We start from the raw sequence: 21,744 nt of genomic DNA on the forward strand, positions 1-21,744 counted from the left end.
CCCAGTTAATTCCAGGTAATACAAGAAGAAGAAAAAAGACACTGCTGACAAAAAGTTTGACATGCCTATTGAGAGATGGTGACTTTCATTGTGTACTCTGTCCATATTTATATTGATCTTATTCTGCGGAAGTGTGCTCAGTTTTGCAATTGTTTAAGGACTTTTTAGATTCATTTGCCTAATGGAGAAATCACTAGGAAAAATAATTGAAATTTATTTATAAACTAATTTTGACAGAATCACATGCTGATTATTGACCAAAGCTGGTCCCACATTAGCTATCACATGATTTACCAATCAGATGAATCTAAACATACATAGATAACCAGATTTTTTTTACCTTAGTCATCTTTATCTTGAAGAATCCTCCCAACCACCCCTACTCCACCCCCTCTTTCCTAGATTAATTCAGGAAAAGAAGGCACAGTGGCTCAGGGGTTAACACTGGTTCAAGTTCCGGCTGGGCCAGCTGGCATTTCTGCGTGGAGTTTACATGTTCTCCCTGTGCTAGCTTGGATTTCCCCTGGGTACTCCGGTTTCCTCCCACAGTCCAAACACAAGCAGTGTAAGTGATTTGAATAAACCAAATTGGCACAGTACATGAGTGTCTTAGTACTGTGCATTCACAGCATAAACATATACTAGCATAGCTGGTGGTTCATTCCACTGTGGCAACCCCTAATAATCAATGAATAGGCTGAATGAATGAATTCAGGGGAGCTCTCGAGACCTACCTGAATGGGAGGGAGCCCCCAGCTCGAGGATCTTCTGAGCTCAGGGCTCTCTCCTGGGACAGCATGCCAAACACGCTTTATTATCATTCATCAAATAAATGTGAACTCTTGAAATGGCAGAGAATGTTCAAACTACTTTTAAGTGTTTATGACTATACAAAGTAGAATAATATAAAAATAAAATATCAGTTTGCAACATCAAGCAGCATAACGACCTGTTCAACTCATTCTAAAAATGAGTGAAAATGAATGAGTCCGGACATCTCGAGCCAAAAAGATTCAAATGACTGCACCCACTCATGTATGTGAAGAATAAGGTAAATACAGCAGTTCTGGTACATGGAATATTTGGTTGAACAGCATTCCAAAAGCAATACTGTTGAATTGAGAGTATTCATTTCTTGTTATTTTTCTGACAGGACATTGTGTTAGGTTTGATTTTACAGATGGCACCCTAAATGCATTGGAGTTGACATAAAAATATATATTTACAGTACACCAACCTGGAAAACGTTTACAGTATGATCACCAGTACATTTTATTTTTCACAGAAGAAACTAAAGTGGTCTTTATAATTTAAATGCATCAAGACTTACGGTCACTTCTATTGACTTTTAGTCATACAAAAAAAACTTGTAACACTGCTTGATGTTTTTTTTTTATTATATAATTTTAGTGTTAATGCATTGTCATAAACATACTGGTTTGTAACACGTTCTGTTTATTAAAGACCATTTATTGCCATTTGTCATTCTTAGTCATTTGCTCATAGTGAAAAATGAATTACAAGTCATAAATAACATCATATTTTTATCACTATTTTTCTTCTTCTTCTCCTCCTCCTTCTTTATTAGTATTACACTGTAAAACCCAATAAGTGAAGGCAACTCAAACCATTTGAGGAAACCAATTGCTACAAACTATTTGAGTTAAGAAAAACGAATCCTAATGGGTACTGTGAACTTACTCCATTTAAGTCACAGGTGTCAAACTCAGTTCCAAATGGGCCACAGCTCTGCACAGTTTAGTTCCAACCCTAATTAAACACACCTGATCAAACTAATTGAGTCCTTCAGGCTTGTTTGAAACCTACAGGTAAGTGTGTTGGAGCAGGGTTGGAACTATACTGTGCAGGGCTTCGGCCCTCCAGGAATTGAGTTTGACACCCCTGATTTAAGTTGAAGTCATTAGGTATTTAATTAACTCATTACCTTCAACACTGAGTTCAAAGCCTGGCCAAGAAGGCTCACCAGCGCCTATTTTTCTTAAGGCAACTTAAAAAGAACCAGCTTTCATCAGCCGTCTTGGTGAACTTCTACGGCTGCACAATAGAAAGCATCCTGACCAACTGCGTCACAGTCTGATATGGAAGCTGCTCTGTTGCTGAGCGTAAGGCACTGCAGCGGGTGGTGAAAACTGCCCAACACATCACAGGGACCACACTGCCAGCCATAGAGGACATCCAGAAGAAACACTGTCTGCGCAGAGCTTGCAGTATTCTTAAGGACACCTCTCACCCTGCTCACAGACTGTTTTCACTCCTGCCTTCTAGCAGGCGCTTCAGGCTCCCCCGGACAAAAACCAGCAGACTGAAGAACAGCTTTTTCACCCAGAGCTGTCTCCCTCTTAAACTCTGCCCCTCACTGACTCTTTTACCCCCCCCCCCCTTTTTTTTTTTTTTTAATTTTGAGTTAACTACACTTATTATATTTGATAAGGTTGACCGTTGGGTTTTACAGTGCATTATTATTATTATTATTATTATTCTCATTCTTGTTCTCATTCTTATTCATCTTTCTTTTCTCTTCTTTTCCCCATTTCTCCTCCTCTTCCTCCTTTTTTTTTCTGAGGTAAAGTGTGAGTTTGCCATACTAAAATACACCACCACAAAAAGTCCACTGATTGTGTCTGATGAAATGAATTCCATCAAAATATAATTCGGTTTTCTGTGCTCTGAATTGTGTCTGTGCTTGTATAAGTGTGCAGTTTGTGTCAGAAATCTTTTGAAAGAAAATCAATTACATTGGTAGGAAAATCATATTCTGTTCTCTTGTCCATCCCTAAAATAAACAAGTGATCCAATTTAGCTTTAGTTATATGTGCTCTGTATCCACCCCTCCTTCACATCTGGAATCACAATCATATCCTCATGCGATCTGCACAGTTGCACTGCGGGGAGTAAGATATGTCTTTTCACTGTGTGTGTGTGTGTGTGTGTGTGTGTGTGTGTGTGTGTGTGTGTGTGTGTGTGTGTGTGTATGTCCATTTGAATGTGTCCCTCTGCACTTTTATTTACTTCTCTGACGCCCTGCTCGGTCTGTAACCTGGCAACCACACAGCCAGCCGCCGCTACCTGCTGAGAGAGGGCCTTAGTGTGCCGACACAGCACACACCCTGCCGCTGCACCTCTATTCACTTCCTTTCACTTCTATTGAACATCGGAGCAATTAATTCAGCCTCGCCATCTCTGTACCCATTTTTTTCCCCCCTCTTTAGTGGTTCTCTGACAGATCGGTACAAATGTGCAGAGAGATCACAAATAATTACATTAAATGCATGCATTGTCTCTGATTGGCCACAGAATGTTAACAAATCATGGCTTATTTTTTTTGGCTTGCTGCTTTGTGGATGTTGATTATTATTTATAAATAGGAGCTGATGATAAAATGAAAAATGGAAACTGCTTTTATTTTATTTTATAGATTATTTTTTATTTGATATTTTTAATAAATAATATTTTATATAATTTTTTAAAATATTTATATTAAAATAACATTTTCTAATAATATATTATACTATTTTATAATATTATATTTTATTAAAATAATATTTTATATTAATTATATTGTGTAAACCTTGGCAAAACTCCCCACGCATTTGCAAATTGATGGCACAGAAATGAAATGGCCAGCTCTGCCAGTCTGCTTTACTGTTCTTTTTTGGGGGAGCAGGGAGTGTTAAGGTCACCCTGCTTACAGCCAGACCCTTCCCTTGTAAGAACAACATTAAAAGAGAGTATAAATCATCGCCTGTCATCTTTTATCCAGCTGTAACAGAAGTGAAGTACAGTATACTCACTAACCAGCACCTCTATGACCTCTCTCTTTCTACACCTGCCTCACTATTTCTGTATGTCTGACACTAATACAGCTTTATTCTTTCTTTCTTTCTTTCTTTCTTTCTTTCTTTCTTTCTTTCTTTCTTTCTTTCTTTCTTTCTTTCTTTCTTTCTTTCTTTCTTTCTTTCTTTCTTTCTTTCTTTCTTTCTTTCTTTCTTTCTTTGCATTTAATCGTATGAAATTTACTTCATGTAACTTATTAACCTCATACTTAACAGATACATCTGCAGTGTTTCCTCTAGGATTTTTTTACTAGCTGTGGTGGCAGACCTATTACACTGATTTTCCAGCTATCTATGGCTTTATTTCAATGGCAAATGTCCTAATGTCCTGAGTGCCAAGGAAGAATGAATGTAGCAGAAACCATGCATTTCGTGGGATCAGATGTGCACTGAATGAGCACTGTGCTACTTCTCACGGATCGCATTCTTATATCTTTCTTTTCTTTTTCATTACTTTAAAACCTATTTTAACACATTTTAATCAGTTTTTAATATATAATTTTTCTTTTTTTGTTTCGATTTTCTTATACTTGACTTTTATTCCTGTTCATGTAAAGCACTTTGAATTACCATTGTGTATGAAATGTGCCATATAAATAGACTTGCCGTGCCTTGAACCAAGCATAAAAGCCACCTTTTGTTTTGGGATGCCTTTAACATGCATCACAGTGCGTTTTTGCATTTTTAAATGGACAGAGATTTTTTTTTTTCAAGTTAGGTTGATTCAGCCTGATCTTGTGAGGAAATGTAACTATTTTACATTTTGTCAGTTTAGTGGATAAAGCCGTGGTCACACTAGAGACAAGATGATTACACATTAAAAAAGCGAGCGATTGGTCCATGTTTTAAATTTCTGTCCAGAGAGGTCAGGTTTTGATCTTCGGTTGGTCTCACGCAATCATATGATGTGATTTCACAGGTCAGAGTTCATTTAAGTTTAAACTTTCCAACGCAGTGAACTGAAACTTGTCGCACGAGTTTGTGTTTCTATGGGGAGAACAATGCAGTATGACCGCAGCTTAATTCGTATGAATTCAGTCAATGAAGTTCCGTCATGAAAAATGTACTATTTTAAATCACCCAACCCTGTCCCTTAACCCAACCATCATTGGGGGATAAGCAAATCATACTAAATTGTATGAATGAAATTACACCAATTCACTCGATTCGAATGTTTTCATTCGATTAAATGGGCATTATCAGTGGTTAAATCAGCTGATAGATACAGTATGGGCCAGAAGGGCCTTCTGCGCCTACTGGTAGGCTCAAAAGTCTGTTATCATCCATCCACATGGTTAATCAGCTATACTAATAGAGAAGACTCCAGAACTAGATTTGTTTTTACATTACTGTAACGGTTGTGTTTGACATAAATAAAAATAAAAAAGTAATGGGAAATTTAACAAATAATTAAAATAATTCTTGTTAACTTCCGGTCATAGCCGTATTTGATCAATAGCTCGTTAACCATGTGGATGGATGATATCAGCCATCTGAGCCTATAACAGGTTGAGAAGGCCCCTACTGGCCCATATTTATAAGCTGATTTAACCACTGATAATGGCCATTCAATTCTAATTGGCTGACGGATTTATATGAATTAGCCACTAAACCAAAAACTTAAGAATTGCTGTGAAATCGCGTTGGTTAATTAGGCAAGTCAATGGACAATGGTTGTTGTTGTTGTTGTTTTTTTTTTTTTATAGCCAAAAATTAAAAGGGGGCTAGTAATTTTGAAAGTATTTTTTTTCCAAAGCAAGAAAAGTAAGAGTTTATAAAAAAGTTAAATTTAAAAGCAAATACTGTGAACAGAATGTCCTTGCTTTGTTAAAAAATACTTTGGAAATATATAAATATATTATCAATTTACACGAGGGCTAATCATTTTGTCTTCAACTGTAAATCGAAGAAAGGAGCTGAAGGCATGTTTAATTTATTCGTGTGTGTGTGTGAATTAAACAGTACAATGGAAATGAAAAGAGGAAAGGTGACTGCAAGGAAAGATGGTGCATATTGCATAAAGCAGAGGTCTGGCTGTTGATTAGGAGCGGTCCAGTCACACATCAGAATCCCAAATCAGGACAGCAGATGTGGAGGCAGGACACACCTGCACAGCTGCCCTACACACATACACACACTCATGCGCATTCCTCCACCTTCTCTGTCCTCTGTCCTCACGACTCAAATGTCCTCTCTGATCCCTGCTTCACATTTGCATGAACCAGCCTGTACTTTCATTAAGGCCTAAGAGCGAGATCTGTGTGTTCATGAGTACAAATGTGTTGACGAATGGTGCTGATAGGAATATTGAATGATAGAAGAGCAGATCAGCTCATTGTTCTGATGAATCTGGAACCGGCTTGCCCTCAGTCTTCAAAATGATTGGCTCCCAGTTTTAATCCGTTTCATGTTGGCAGAGGGATCTAGCCCTTCTCTGCGAGGACTAGGAGATATTTGGAGGTTTTGCTCCTATGAAAGGGCCTGGTAATTACAGCATATCAAAGCTAGAGCAGTGCGGGGACACACACAACAAAACAGGCTCTTGTTTGGGCGTCTGCTGACTTCTTCAAACATAGGGTCCATTTATAGCAGCTCATGGAGACAGCTATGGCTGCTGCGTATGCCGAACACTGCAGCACAAGCTGTGCTAGAGAGCTTTCTGGAGGTTTTCTGTCATCGTCTAGATATTTAAAGCAATGGAGACAAAAAAATGTGGTTATGGTCAAAAATATTGAGCTGAAATGAGTTATTCACCCATAAAGAAACTTTCTTGTAATGTTGTTGTAAATTTGATATTCACTCTTATTGAATACTGTTGTCTGAATTAGTCAGAATTATTTGTTCACAAGACAAACAGATTTATAATAATAATAATAATAATAATAATAAAAAAAATAAAAAAAAAATAATATATATATATATATATATATATATATATATATATATTATTATTATTATTATTATTATTATTATTGTTATTCATTTCATCAAATTACATGACTGATATGGTGAGTGTTACATTTCAGTATCAGCCTTATTTAAAATAATAAACCGTAAACAGTAAAAAACAACAACAAAACTTAAGATTTTAAAGAAAAAGTGAATTTTTGGTGGGTTTTCATTAGCAAAACAGATCTGCTTTCTGCTTTTAATGAATTACACAAAGTCACTTTTAATCTCAGACCGGCTAATTGTTACATTTACATCCGTAACACTTTCATCCATAAGCACATTTCACAATAATCTATTGAAACCGCCTTATTTTAACTGTGAAAGTATGCAGATCAACAGTGAATGCACTACACCTTTAAAGGAGGCATGTGTATAAGACTCTGACGGTATGATAACCTTGGATATAATTATCACTGTTTCACGGTATTGTGATTAATACTCTAAAATCTGTTTTTTTTATGTCTAGGTAGAATACTAAAACTTTTTCACCCTTTGAACAAAATATATTTTATTATAAGAAACATTTAAGATATTTTGTAACAGTAGACAAATGAATCATGATTCAAATGAATCATGTACTTTTTCTGTCATCATTAGTTACAAAAACACCAATTTCTTTAGAAAACAAATGTATCTTTTTCTGCTGGAATCTTGCATATACCTTAGAAATGGTATAGCAGAACGTTTTGGTGAATACTTTGACTTTTCCAAACCGTGGTATACCTTAAAAATGGTTATCATCTAATGCCTACTTCAAAGGTCAAGGAACAGTGTAGGAAGAAGTAAATGATGGATTTCATTATTTTCAAGCTGTATCTCTCCTTCCTGTTCCAGATTGGATCTTTCTTCATGATTAATCTGTGCCTGGTGGTCATTGCCACTCAGTTTTCGGAGACCAAACAGCGAGAGCACCAGCTGATGCAAGAGCAACGTGCTCGCTACCTGTCCTCCAGCACGCTGGCTTCACTCGCTGAGCCCGGAGACTGTTACGAGGAGCTCTTCCAACTGGTCTGCCATATCCTACGCAAAGCCCGCCGCCGCTCTGCTGCCCTTTATTACATGCTCCGTGGCAAAGCCCCTCCCCCTGGAGGTGGGAGGGGGCGTGGCAAAGGAGGAGCAGGATCGATAGGAGGAGGAGCCAATGTTAATGGAGGAGAGAAACATCACTGCCATTCAGCTCAGAGTGAGTAACGAGGCAGAGAAATGACAGTGGATCATAGAGAAGTTGTGACTAACAATAAATTGTTAAAAGTAAAAACTCTTTAAAATAGTAGCTAGAATTGTATGTCCTCTTAAGCCCTTTTTCTGCCTGCTTTACCAAACAGTTGACCTTGATTTGACTGTTTTAAATAATGACTGGTAAAGTCATTTAAAGAATGACTGTTTTTAATAATGGCTTACACACACAGCATTGTTGGATTACAGCAAACATAATCCTATTGCACTACTACACTTGATTTTGTTTTTGTTTTTTAAAGAAAAAGAAAACATGTTCTGAATCTGAAATATTTTATTTTATCCTTCAAAAAATAAAGATTATTTGGGGTGATGATATTTTATTTTAATTTTGTTGGTTTTACACTTCATATATTACAAATTTTCATAGTATATGTATTATTTGCAGTACTTTTACCGACATATCAATCTATATATATATATATATATATATATATATATATATATATATATATATATATATATATATATATATATATATATATACACAGACAGTAAATTAGGATGTTTTTTTCAAGTTAATTTTAGTGTAACTTAGCTCGACAAAATGTGGTAGTGAAATTGTAAATCATGTTTTTTGGGCACTTAAAATATTATGGGCCGTTAAAGTTTTGGACAGTTGAAATATACATATTTTTAGGGCAGTTATTCTGAATATTTTCTAGTCTTGTTTAAAAGAAATAGCTTGTACCCAGGCCAGGTTTCAAAGTAGCTTCGCTTACGCTCCAAACCAAATAGCAAGTTATAAAAGCAAAGAGCAAGTTGCAATAAAAACCAGAGCAAATCCAGCCATGTGTTTGCTTTTATGGCCCAATGTCATTTCAAATCCTATGCTGTAATAAGGCAGCTGTCCAAGAAACTGACAAGCAGAAATTCGTTATTGTGTTATAAGAAAAATGTCAAAAACAAAACCAAAAGATTATTTTTTGTCTGTCTTGCAGCATCTCACTGTATTCACGAAACCAAATTGGACCACAGCTCAGAGAATGCAGTCTCCCTCTCCATCAGTCCAAACCCAGAGGAGTGTCCACAGTGTGCTGCAGCCCTGTCTCTCAAAGAGGGGGAGGAGTCAACAGGGCATTCAGCCAATGGGGAGGAAGAGGAGGGTGCGCTGGAGGAAACTGACAGGGACGAGAACCGCTTAGACAAAAAGAGGAGCAGCGACTCTGATGACACGCTAAAGAAGAAACGCACCTGTTTGGGGAAATGTAAAGACGTCTGGGACGAAATAAGAGTGAAACTTTGGGGCATCGTTGAAAGCAAGTACTTCAACAGAGGGATTATGATTGCCATCCTCATCAATACAATCAGCATGGGCATCGAGCACCATAACCAGGTAATTTTACCCGCGGCGCAGTCGGTTCACATAATGAACCCACACTGAAGAAGTGTTCAACCTCATCATGTCACATATTACTGTAATAGCCCGCTCTTTCTGCAGCGCTGATAGAGTCTTCACAGGGCCTGCCATTCAAAGTAATGAGAGCGTGTGGAACGGCCTTTGGAGTCTTGTTGGATTTTATTATATTTTTTTTCTTGCCATGAAAGTGTAGTTAATTATCTTCGGAAGATATAGAAATCTACTATTACTCAAGCACATTCTCTCTCCAGCTCTCTCTCTATCCCCTCCGCCCCCTCATGTCTTCACTGCTTTGCCTGCAGTTGGGCCTGTTTTCTCCATCTCAGAGGGCTCTAAAAATATCAACAAGCAGAGAGAGACGGATATAGAGAGAAAGAAAAAAAGGAGACAGTCACCGTTGCCTTCTATTACGCAGCATTTTTTACATGTGAGACTTCATGTAAATGCAACCCACGCAGGCAAGCAGAGAAGTCCCGGTGTACACGTTTCCAGTGTTTCCCTTACCATTATATTAAGGGGGATCAATGGCACTCCCCGGCCCCATTGAAAGTCAAATTATTTAATTGCATTTTCTATATTGTGCCATTTCATAACAGAAGTCAGTTAAGGTTCTTTTCCCATAGAACAGGTCTATACCTTATTTTGGTAAACAAACAAAATAGTCTTATGTTAGTTACATAAGTTGTAATGTAATGTGTGTATCTATATAGCACATTTATTGTGTATGGCCACACAGCCAAAGCGATTCACAATCATAAGAGGAGTTTCTCCACACCACCACCATTGTGCAGCATCCACTTGGTTGATGCGACAGCAGCCACAGAACAATGGCACCAATGCACTCACCACACACCAGCTATAGGTAGAGTGGAGAGACAGTGATACAGCCAAATCAGTGGATGGGTATGATTAGTAGGCAATGATGGGTGTCAATGGAGGGAATCTGGTTAAACCCCTACTCTTTTATGAAAAGTTCCATGGAACTTTAATGACCACAGATTGTCAGGACCTCGGTTTTATAGTGTCCCCTTCACTATTCTGGGGTGTTAGGGCTCAAACAGACCTCAGGTTGAGCGCCTTCTGCTGGCCTCACTAACACCACTTCCAACAGAAACCTAGTTTTCTCATGTGGTCTGCCATCCAGGTACTGGCCAGGCCCAGCCCTGCTTGGCTTTAGTGAGTAACTGGTCTTGGGCAGCAGGGTGATATGGCTGTGTAAGTTACGTGTATAGTTACGTGTTCACATTTATCTTCTCCCTGTATATCGTAAGTGATGTAAATTCGCTCCAATCACAGAAGTGCACTCCCACTAGTGGTGAAAGGGTGCATGTCAAAAAATATGTGCATCTGAAAAAAAAATCTCCCTTTTAGGCATAATGATGTACATCAGGTTTAGTGTGTGGCCTCTGTTGTGTTACGTTGCGCATTCAGCCAAAGCCTGTTTGAACTAGGCTATGTGAGTTATATTATTCGTCACACTTCTAACAGATGCCACAGTTGCACATATGTTATCATATCACACAATTTGAGTGGCATCATTTTTATCAATGTGTTCAAATAGCCATCAGACAATGTTTTATTTTTTTCAAACATTTGTTTTCTTTTAATCTGGAAAAACCAAAAAGCGTGCTCTGATTTTTTAATTAATATGTTTATTTTAGGCTACTTGATTCATCTGACTTTTAATGGCCCATCTGATCTATTGTGAGAATACAAAACAAGAGCAGCACAGTTTTACTTGTATAGAAATTTGGAGAACAAATGCAAAGCAATTATATTTACATAATAGTACACTACCTGACTAAAGTCTTGTTGTCTATCAAAGGAACTACAAATAATAACTTGACTTCTAGTTGATCATTTGGTATCAGAAGTGGCTTATATGAAAGGCAAAGGCCTCTAAATTATGCTTATTTTACCAAAATGAAATATGATAATGTCTTAATTTTTTATTATTTAATTAGGACTTTAAGTTCTGACTTTGCATACACAAAAGTCTTGTCACCTGACAAAAAATGTACAGTATATAAAATAAAGTCATGGTGCAGTGGAAAAATAATTAATATTGTGTAGGACTCTCATGTGCTTAGAGGAATGCTTCCATACATCTCTGCAATGACTCAAATTTTAAAACTTATTGATAAAGTCATCTGGAATGGCAAAGAAAGCGCTCTTGCAGGATTTCATAAAGATTCTTTGGATTCATCTTCAATGCCACCTCCTCCATCTTCATCTTACTTCAGACATGCTCAATAATGTTCATGTCTGGTGACTGGGCCGGCCAATCCTGAAGCACCTTGACCTCCTTTGCTTTCAGGAACTTTGATGTGGTGGCTGAAGTATGAGTAGGAGCGCTATCCTGCTGAAGAATTTGCCCTCTCCTGTGGTTTGTAATGTAATAGGCAGCACAAATGTCTTATTACCTTATTATGAGCTGTCGATGTTGCCATCCACGCCCCCATACTGAATGTAACCCCAAACCATGATTTTTCCTTCACCAAACTTGACTGATTTCTTTGAGAGTTTTGGGTCCATGCGGGTTCCAATAGGTCTTCTGCAGTATTTGTGATGATTGGGATGCAGTTCAGCAGATGATTCATCTGAAAAATCTGCCTTCTGCCACTTTTCCAAATGATCAACTAGAAGTCAAGTTATTATTTGTTGCTCTTACAACTGGGATCAACAACACAACTTTTGTCAGATAGTGTCTACTATAATATAATACTACAGACAAGAATGCATATGAATTTAATTTATTACTCTAAATATCCCAATAATCTGTCTCAAAATGTAGCTACAAATCATTAATATTTCCTGCAAAATATCTCCCTCACAAAGGTGTACACCTAGAAGAAACACTGTGTTTCACATATAAACACACAGGATCTTTTCTACAGGTTTTTCCCTATGAGAGTTTGTTCAATCGACATGATATGGTTAAAGGGATCATGTGTGGTGATGGTGGTGTAATAATCTGCTGTGACTCATTGTGTTTGATGGTAAAGATCACAATATTTACATGTGTGTGGGAAGTCTGCATGTGTGCGTTTGCTCCGTTGCAGTGCTTGTGTCGACGAGCTTGATCTGTGCTCAAAAATTCATGAAAATGTTTCTTTAGCTTAAATTAGTATCGAAAAAGTAATGTGTTTGATTTAGAGAGAATTTAAGCATTGTTTCCAAATGTGTCCTATAATTTTGCCACTAACACCAATTTAAAAGCCGTTGCAGTTTGGTCTGTATGAAAGCTAAGAATCACGATCATTTAGGGATTGGGAATGTCTAGAAAACAGAGCAAGAAGAAGTTGTTTAATAATCATTCTTGTGGATATGACAAATATACAAGTGAAGATAAAGCTTTTGAAAACACTTTTAGTCATGTGCTGCAGTGTGTCAGTACTTAAGCCTGATCGCTTTGTGAGATTGTCCTTGTTGTGGGAATAAACTGCATCATCAGCAGATCAGTGTTATTTGAAGCAGTCCAAAATTACACCATATTTGTTTTCTAATCTATATTTCCTCTCGCTTTTGGAACTTAATACTCCTGTGTCACCCATAGCCACAACTCTGGCTCATTGTCTGTCCATGTGACTCTTACCTCAATTTTAGCATGGCATTTTCAAAGAGTTGAAGAGTAAATAAATGCCTGGTGGAAACGACACTGGTTGAAGATTCTTGCATTTTACGCGTCTTGCGCAGTACGCAGGGTATAAGCACTCAGACTTTTAATTTTAGCCAGCCAGCCTCATCGCTTCTTGTGAACTGTCTTTCCATTATAAAATTGCCACGTTTAAGCTCTGATTTCTTTAAAAATCTGTGATCTTTACTGTTTGATAGATAACAATATAAGGTGTGTCTCAGACCGGACAAGAAGCACTGCGTTAAATTACATTTTCCCCCACTTTGTTTTTGTAATATGACAGTTTTTTTAACCCCTGTATTTTCAATGGAGTCTTTCGAATCTTGTTTTACACTTGAACAACTAAATGAATGCTTAAGTCTATTAAATGAATGTATTGAAATTACATTACAACACCTATGCTGTAAAAGGAACCTTAAAATTAAAATTGGTCACATTAAGCTTTCACCAGAAGTTTATCTTTGGCTGAAAAACACTAGCTGTGCATATAGCCCGTTTAGCAATGATGTAGCTTACGAGACACTGTTAGCAAAGACATCACCAAAAGCTCAAAATGACTGACAGCAAATGCCTTGTGTCAGGTTCAGATCACACATTGTCAAATTGATTTTGGTCCAGTCTGTTTGAGGCAGTGTTGCGGTAGTCCATAAATGATAAAGGCTTTAGGATGAAAGAATTGATTTTTGCTTGTATAGTGTGTCAGTAGCGCATAACATGTTTTGACCAATACAAAATTGGAAATAGGAAGCTCTTTAATACAAAGCTTCAGTATTAAGCATGGAAAAATGAAAGAGAACAATGATGCAATGAAGAAAATGTTTATAGAACTAAATCAATTAAACTATGCCTTACTTAGGCCCAATCCCAATTCTACCTCTTAACCCTCACTTTACCCCTAGCCCTTGTTTTGCGCTTTCCCATGAAGGGTTAATCTCTTTAGCTTGAAGGCGTAGGGCTAAGGGGAAGGGGTGGAACCCTTCGAACAATAATTTTTTGGACCACACTCGAAACTAAGGTGTAAGAAATCTTCCCAGAATGCACCAACCACAACGGCAGGATAATTGCACGCGGGAGTCAGGAGATCCACAAATGAATTTTTACAGCAAACAAGCATAATGTTTTAATACATTTATAACCACGTTCATGTTGTATCGTCATTCTTTAAAAAAAACCCCTCTAAAACAGGGGTCGCCAATCTCGGTCCTGGAGTGCCGGTGTCCCTGCAGGGTTTAGTTTCAACTTGCTTCAACACACCTGCCTGGATGTTTCAAGTATACCTAGGAAGACCTTGATTAGCTTGTTCAGGTGTCTTTGATTAGAGTTGGAGCTAAAATCTGTAGGGCACCTACCCTCCAGGAACAAGTTTGGTGACCCCTGCTCTAAAATAAAAATCACTGAATTTTGCTATCTATAAACCCTAATAATAACAACTCCTGTATAGTACTCCCACAACATTATGACACTTGAATCCCCTGTCAGAAAAGTCTAGTGGCTGGGAATGAGCTGTTTAAAGCGTCTGCTGTAATGTTAATGTTGTTTTCTTGTGTTTACACATATGAGTATGGCCACAGTGTAAATGCACAGTATAGTTACAATTTTATTGCCACATTAGATTGTTATGATAGCATAATATATGCCTTCAGTGATTTCCTGAAGATAAAAAAAAAATAGCACCACTAAAATAACTACAGCAGTCACAATCGTTAATTACATCAGAAAGAATGAGATCGTAATGACATATGATGACGTGTGCAGGTACTGTAGTGCTGTCCCATTTCTTAGGGTTACATTTTTAAGCCCTTTCCCTTCACACTTGGTTTTAAGGGCCAAGGAAAAGGGGTAGGGGTACAAAAATAAAATTAGGATTGGGCCTAACTTACTCACTGATATTTATGCTCACCATGTTGGTGTTTGTTAACATCGAGTTTTTACGAGGTGGGTCATTAGCCCAATGCTCAACCCCCGACCTGAAGGACCAGGACATACCAGGACATGCATACGGACAATTTAGCTTACCCAATTCACCTATAGTGCATGTCTTTGGACTTGTGGGGGAAACTGGAGCCCCTGGAAGAAACCCACATGAACACGGGGAGAACATGCAAACTCTACACTGACCCCAGCAACCTTCTTGCTTTGAGGCGACATCGATAACCACTGTGCCCAAAAACTATGCTTTAATGATTTTTATTTTATTTATGTATCTTCTTTTAAACAAAGCAGTCAGTCTAAAACACACAGCTTTGGTAACCATTGTTTTTTTCTTTCTTGTTTCTGTAAAATTGTCACAATAATCAACTACTGGCTGGATATAAATCTTTTTTATTGCTATTGATAGTTCCATGAAAAGCGGTAACATTTATGGTACCTTACAGTACCATAAAAAATGTTCTTTACAGCAGCAAAAGGTTCTTTCGATTATTAAAATGTGTTTTCACAGAGACACTGTGTCCTGACTACGTGCAATCCTGTGACACACAAAAAATAAATATTTTCCATTTTAAACAGTTTTTGCCCTAACCATCCACAAAGTTATTACTTTGAAAGCGGTTTCTATTTCTGTGATAAAACAACAGCATAAGCATAAACCCCTATGACATTAGCTATGTTTCCATTCAAAGATGCAAATTCAATTTATGCACATAACTAGAATAAGGTAATTAAGACGTGCGAATAAAGCAGTGATGAGTCAAAGAGAACTAAATTGATAGACTTTCTGATTAACTAGCAACAAGTATCAACAGTAAACATGGAGTTTGCTGCAGTAGGAGAAGCTGCGTGAATCTTTTCTTCATTTAATAAATGACTTGCGCCTCAGAAGACAATTGCCGACATGCAATAAGCGTGTGGTGGTGTTTAAAGGCATTAGACGCGGAGCACAGATTCTCTTGACAATTCTGGAGATAATTAATAATATAATAACACTAATCCTGCTATTTTAGAATGACGAAAACAACAATTCAGATGGTTTACAATGTGTTCAGGATGCTGGTTTGTCAATACACACACATTTTTATTATCACATGATCTCTTACAACATAACCACATCACTTTTTTTTTATTCGCGTGCTGGAAATTATTTGGTGAAAGTGTTTCTTTCATAGGTATGTGCATCCTTTCTTATCGAATAAAACGTTGATCCTACTCAGTGATGCGCATACAATGTACATTTTTAAAATTGATGCGCATCTTGGCGTTTCCATCAACTGTTTTTTATGCACATATCCAAAATGCGCATAAAAATATGTGGATGGAAACATAGCTAATGATCACCTCAGATGCAGAGTATGTGCTTTATTCAGTGTTAACTGCTGCCAATATGAGTTTGAATAACATTTATGTGACATTAACTGCCAAACTGAAACCGGCATTAGAAACTTTACCTCAGATCTCAAAAATAAAGGAACTAGCAAACATAAAGTGTAAACATGAACGTTAGAGCTGTAACTCAGTGAAAACCAACAACATCAGTCACTCAGCATGTACTTTTTATGATGGTAAATAAGCTTAATGTTCATTAAATAGATTATAAACCTGCTGTACTATTATTGTAGTATCCTTCTTAAAGGCTGATATTTAAATATTCCTGTTGTGTTGGAATCTGTTGCTGGAATCTTGCGTGTTGTTACAGGACAGGCTGTGAGATTTAAAAATAAAATGTTTCTATTTAGGAATCAAAAATAATTATTATATTGAACCACAAATAGGGTACACTGTAACAAAAATGTGTTAAATAATAGTTTCTGTATTTTATGGGTAACAGGTGTTTTTTTTTTTCTTTTGTTTACGTTATCCTGACCTCTGTTTTGTCGACTTTAATGTTGATGTTTAATGTTGACTTTAATGTCGCAGTTTAACAATTTGACTGTGGTTGACATTTTATTAGCTCTAAACATTATATTGTGTAAAAACGAACATAAATAAGAACTTGTTTGTAAAAAAAAATAGGAAAAGTACTCGCAATTTTTATTTTATTCCAAATGTTTTGTGTCGTCATATATAACACCGATCTATACATCAATGAATATCAATATATCAAAATAATAAAAATGCCAAGTAATTTTTCATACTTTCAACATTAAAAGTAGTTAAAGGAAGGATCAGGGTTCCATAATGCAATTCAAAAGCATGAATAAACTAGAACAAGGATGCAAAACTGCAAACTTTTAATTTATAGACATTATTTACAGTATAGGTATGATTGTATCAGCTCTGTCGAATTGTGGTGACAATTTATTCCCAGTTTACAAAAACAGCTTAAATCTTGTACAAATAGCTTTTATAATGAGAGGATCACTGATGGATTGATTAAAGAGTGGTTTACAGTATGCAAGGACAAGGGGAAAAGTGATAAAAATGGAAAGAGGTAAGAGAAGCTATTGGTGTTTTTTACCGTATTGTTTTGCCATTATTACTCCTGATTGCTGTGTCAATATTCAATTTCTCTAAATGGCATCTCCCTGGAGCTGCTTGCGGTTTGGTTTTCATTCGTCCTTCAGTTGTGTTTTCTCAGCTCTAACTCGTCAATGGGAAGATATTGATCAATAATAGAATGGAGGGACAAGGAACAAAAGGGACAGCGAAGGAAGTGTTCCTTAAATCAGATCTCGCCTCTCTGGAATTTGGCTGCTTTCTCACTTGCGCACGTGAACATGCCATGTGTTATCGGTCGAGATAAGGTGGAATGGATTTATGCGATTTATTGTGGACTGAAGCTGTTGAGGGTGGTCTGTTGATCCCTTTCTAAGAGCAGTAGATCTTGCACTAGTTTCAGCCTTCAACGGTCGGACCACCCACCGTCCATTCACTGATATTCTGTTGCTTAGTGCACACGGAAATGGAAAGTGCCGTGTTAAATCACTGGCTGCAGTATAAATGGCTGGTTTTACACAGTGTACATGAGCACACTGCTTATTATCGGTCTGTCTGGAAGCAAAGCATGGTAACAGGATGAGTTAAAAATACCTATGTATGGTTATCAGTGTGCGAATTATACATTGATGATCGGGGGGGAGTCAACTGTTTCGGTTAGTTTGTATATACATGCTTTAGTCATTTATGTATTTATTTTTTTTAATAACATCTAGTTTATTAATAACACGTATTTAAGTTTTCAGCATTTTGAGCGATATTTATATATAAATATAGATACAAACACCTATTTAAAAAAAAAGTGTTGTGAACACAATGTCTATTAATGCTCTAGATCTGCCACTTTTAGACTTTTTCTCAAAGACTGGTGTAATTATGCATTAACAAGGTTTGAACCTTTATAGGGGTGGTCAATTGTATATTTACATTATAAATTATTTTAAATATTAGCATTTTTATTTAAAATACAGATTCCCCCCCCCATACATCTTGTTTTGACCTCCTTAAGGATGGATCAATTGTTAATGGAGGTGGGGGGGGGGGGGGGGGGGGTCAACTAACACTTGACAATCAGTAAGCAACCCCATCATTTTCAAAAGTGCTATGTATGTCTGTTTTATATATCAGTCTTATTTAATTTGAGTCCAATACATGTACCTATGTTAGAATGGAAATCGTGTTTTGTTTTTTGTTTTTCATAATTTTTATGGTGTTTTCAGTTCAATCGTTGACAGAGGCTTCATTTTTCTTTCTGCAACATTTTGTGTTATAATCTGTTTCAGGTCGCTGACTCCTAAACAACCCACGAAAAACAAAATGATCTTCGATCATCCGCTCTGCATGTCAGTCAGACCTGCAGTATTTGCAATGCACACACAGTATCAGTGTACTCGCATCACCCTTGATCTTTTTCTAACTGATGTTCCGCGAGGAATTGTTCAGGTTTAAACTGGGTTTTCTCTGACCTTTTATATGATATGAGAGGTTAAGGCCTCACTGTGGAACTCGTGTGCCTGCTGTCAAGAGCTGCTCTTGTCCATGCAACAATGCACACACTCTCTTCAACAGCAATGCACTGATCTGAAATGACCTCTCCACATTTACCTCTACTTTTATCTTCTTTTTTTATCCTCTCGCTTGTACTCAATGCCTGCTGTGTGTGTGTGTGTGTCTGTCTCTGTCTACAGCCTGATGAACTGACTAATGTCCTGGAGATCTGTAACATAGTGTTCACCAGTATGTTCACTCTGGAGATGATCCTCAAGCTCACTGCCTTTGGCTTCTTTGAATATCTGAGAAACCCTTACAACATCTTTGACGGCATCATTGTGATCATCAGGTCAGTGGATTCATTTGTATCTCTGTAAAAGGACTTTCAAAAAATGTGTTATGGGTATTATGCATTATGTTGTAATTAGTTGATTTCATTCATTAGTTTATAAATCATATATTGAAGCAAATTAGAATGCAGCATGCTCACTGAATGCTGTTTTAACTGTGGTCACTTTTAGTCCTGTGGACACTCATAGCAATAAACTCTCTTAAAACAAGTTTTGCAGTTTTAGTAATGCATATGATATATAGATTATCACCATATAGTGTCTGTTATTGGTTTTTTATCTATTGAAGGTATCTACTCACCAGTTTCTATCACTACTCAAAATAATATAATTAAGTAGCATTCACTTGTGGAAACTATTAAATATTTTTGGAATTAAATTACTGATTTGGATGTAAATATGTTTGTGTGTGTGTATGTGTGTGTGTGTGTGTGTGTAGATATATATATATATATATATATATATATATATATATATATATATATATATATATATATATATATATATATATATATATATATATATATATATATATATATATATATATATATATATATATATATATCAGAATCAGAATTATTAGCCCCCCTTTGAATGTTTTTTTTTTTTTTTTTTTTTTTTTTTTTTTAGTATGTCTAATAATATATTTTTTTTCTTCTGGGGAAAGTCTTATTTGTTTTATTTTGGCAAGAATAAAATTTTAATTAAAAAAAAAAAGCATTTTAAGGTCAAAATTATTAGCCCCTTTAAGCTGTTTACTTGTCAAAATGCAATTGGTATTAAAGTACACTTCAGCAAAAACTAGCAACTTTTTTGGTGTAGTGGAGATGAGACAGTTTTTACACATAATAAGTATTTAAATAATCTGGGTTTAATTTGTTTATAATATCATATTTATTTCAAACTTAATATAGTTTTAAACAAAAAAAATATATAATTATTAATATTTTATGATGCATTTTCTTAATTTAAGATTAAACGTCCATGTCTGTGAAATGAATAAAGTCATAACTATTGCTGTTGGATTTTACATTGACAAAATCCCTAATTTGGAGTTAGAAATTGATAAATTTCAAAGTGGCTACAACTCGAACCCCCTACACAATCTGAATGGTTGGATATTGTATCTAATGTTCAAAATATGGAGAGGATTGCTTTTTCTTTCAAACTACAAATAGACAAATACTATTTATTATTTATTTTATATTATTTATTATACAAATATTTTTTTATTTTTTTTCCTTTAAAAAAGAGAAATAATAATATAGTATATAAAAAAAAGAAATTTAGAGATTTCCCCCATACATTTTACATTAAACAACAGGACACTGAAAAATAAATATAATGAATTCACCATCTGCAAACCTCATTCCTGCAGCACGAGGGCTTTATGATTGTTTATGAGCGCCAAAAGTGGCGGATCTGTTCAGGCAAAATATCTGACTGCGTGTCACCACATCCCTAAGGACTGTTTGGCGAAATATTTTACTGCATATCAAACGACTGAAACGATACAACTAGAGCAATCTTCGCTTCGCTGTGCTCACTGAACAGCGCAGCATCGATGACGTAAGCGTACCCAAGCCCGATTGTAGTATAAGTGCGGGCCATCGGGGGAGACGGGAGGGGGGACAAGCGTGCTTTGGCCCGGTTCGAGGCAACTGTACATAGTGTGATTACGGCCTTAGTTAAAGAAACACTTGCATTGCATGTTGTTTTTCCTACCATTTATTCAAACCGTTTTTGTTTGTGTTCATGTGTTTAGTGTATGTGAGATCATTGGTCAGTCTGACGGAGGTCTGTCAGTCCTGAGGACGTTCAGATTGCTGAGGGTGATAAAGCTGGTGCGGTTCATGCCAGCTCTGCGCAGGCAGCTGGTGGTCCTGATGAAGACCATGGACAATGTGGCCACGTTCTGCATGCTGCTAATGCTCTTCATCTTTATATTCAGGTAGGTTAGCCATATATCATCATTTTTTTTTTTTTTGTTTGTTTTTTTAACATGTGCTTTGCAATCACGCAATCATTTGCGCAATCACTGAGACAATAAAAAAATATTTTTTGCTTGCATCACACACATTGAATGATGCTGCATATGAGTAAACGAAAAAATGATAACATATTGTGATTAAATGGGATATTGTTACAGTATTGTGTGTGTAAAAAGAAATAGATTTGAGTTCTTTCTTTCTTTCTTTCTTTCTTTCTTTCCTTCTTATATATATTCATAATTTGGAATCTGACATGCATCTAAACAGGCATTTTAAGATTCTTATTGGATTTCTAAGACACAACAAAGAAAGAGACGCATTTACCCACACATTTCTTAATAATATATTGACACAAACCTGGCTGTATGTGCTTACAGCTTAACTTTAATAATGCAGAAACTTTGAAGCACACACATAGAAACTTATTTGGACTGTCGTAAATTTAGACTTCTTATCAATTAGAAATTATCAGACCAGAGGTTTTGAATATCAGAAAATAGAC

The 21,744-nt window shown here is 36.4% G+C and overlaps 1 protein-coding gene across 4 annotated transcripts in view; it reads left to right on the forward strand.

Moving 5' to 3' along the window:
- cacna1ia (calcium voltage-gated channel subunit alpha1 Ia) overlaps positions 1-21,744 on the forward strand; it is a 413,851-nt gene that overhangs the window by 276,521 nt on the left and 115,586 nt on the right. For all 4 annotated transcript variants that reach the window (XM_073944536.1, XM_073944538.1, XM_073944539.1 and 1 more), the window contains 4 exons: positions 7,641-7,989; positions 8,984-9,378; positions 19,099-19,250; positions 21,017-21,202. In XM_073944536.1, coding sequence (XP_073800637.1) covers positions 7,641-7,989; positions 8,984-9,378; positions 19,099-19,250; positions 21,017-21,202 — 1,082 coding nt within the window. The remainder of the gene's footprint in view (positions 1-7,640; positions 7,990-8,983; positions 9,379-19,098; positions 19,251-21,016; positions 21,203-21,744) is intronic.

Source organism: Danio rerio, chromosome 3, assembly GCF_049306965.1.
Source record: "Danio rerio strain Tuebingen ecotype United States chromosome 3, GRCz12tu, whole genome shotgun sequence".
Classification (NCBI taxonomy): Eukaryota; Metazoa; Chordata; class Actinopteri; order Cypriniformes; family Danionidae; genus Danio; species Danio rerio.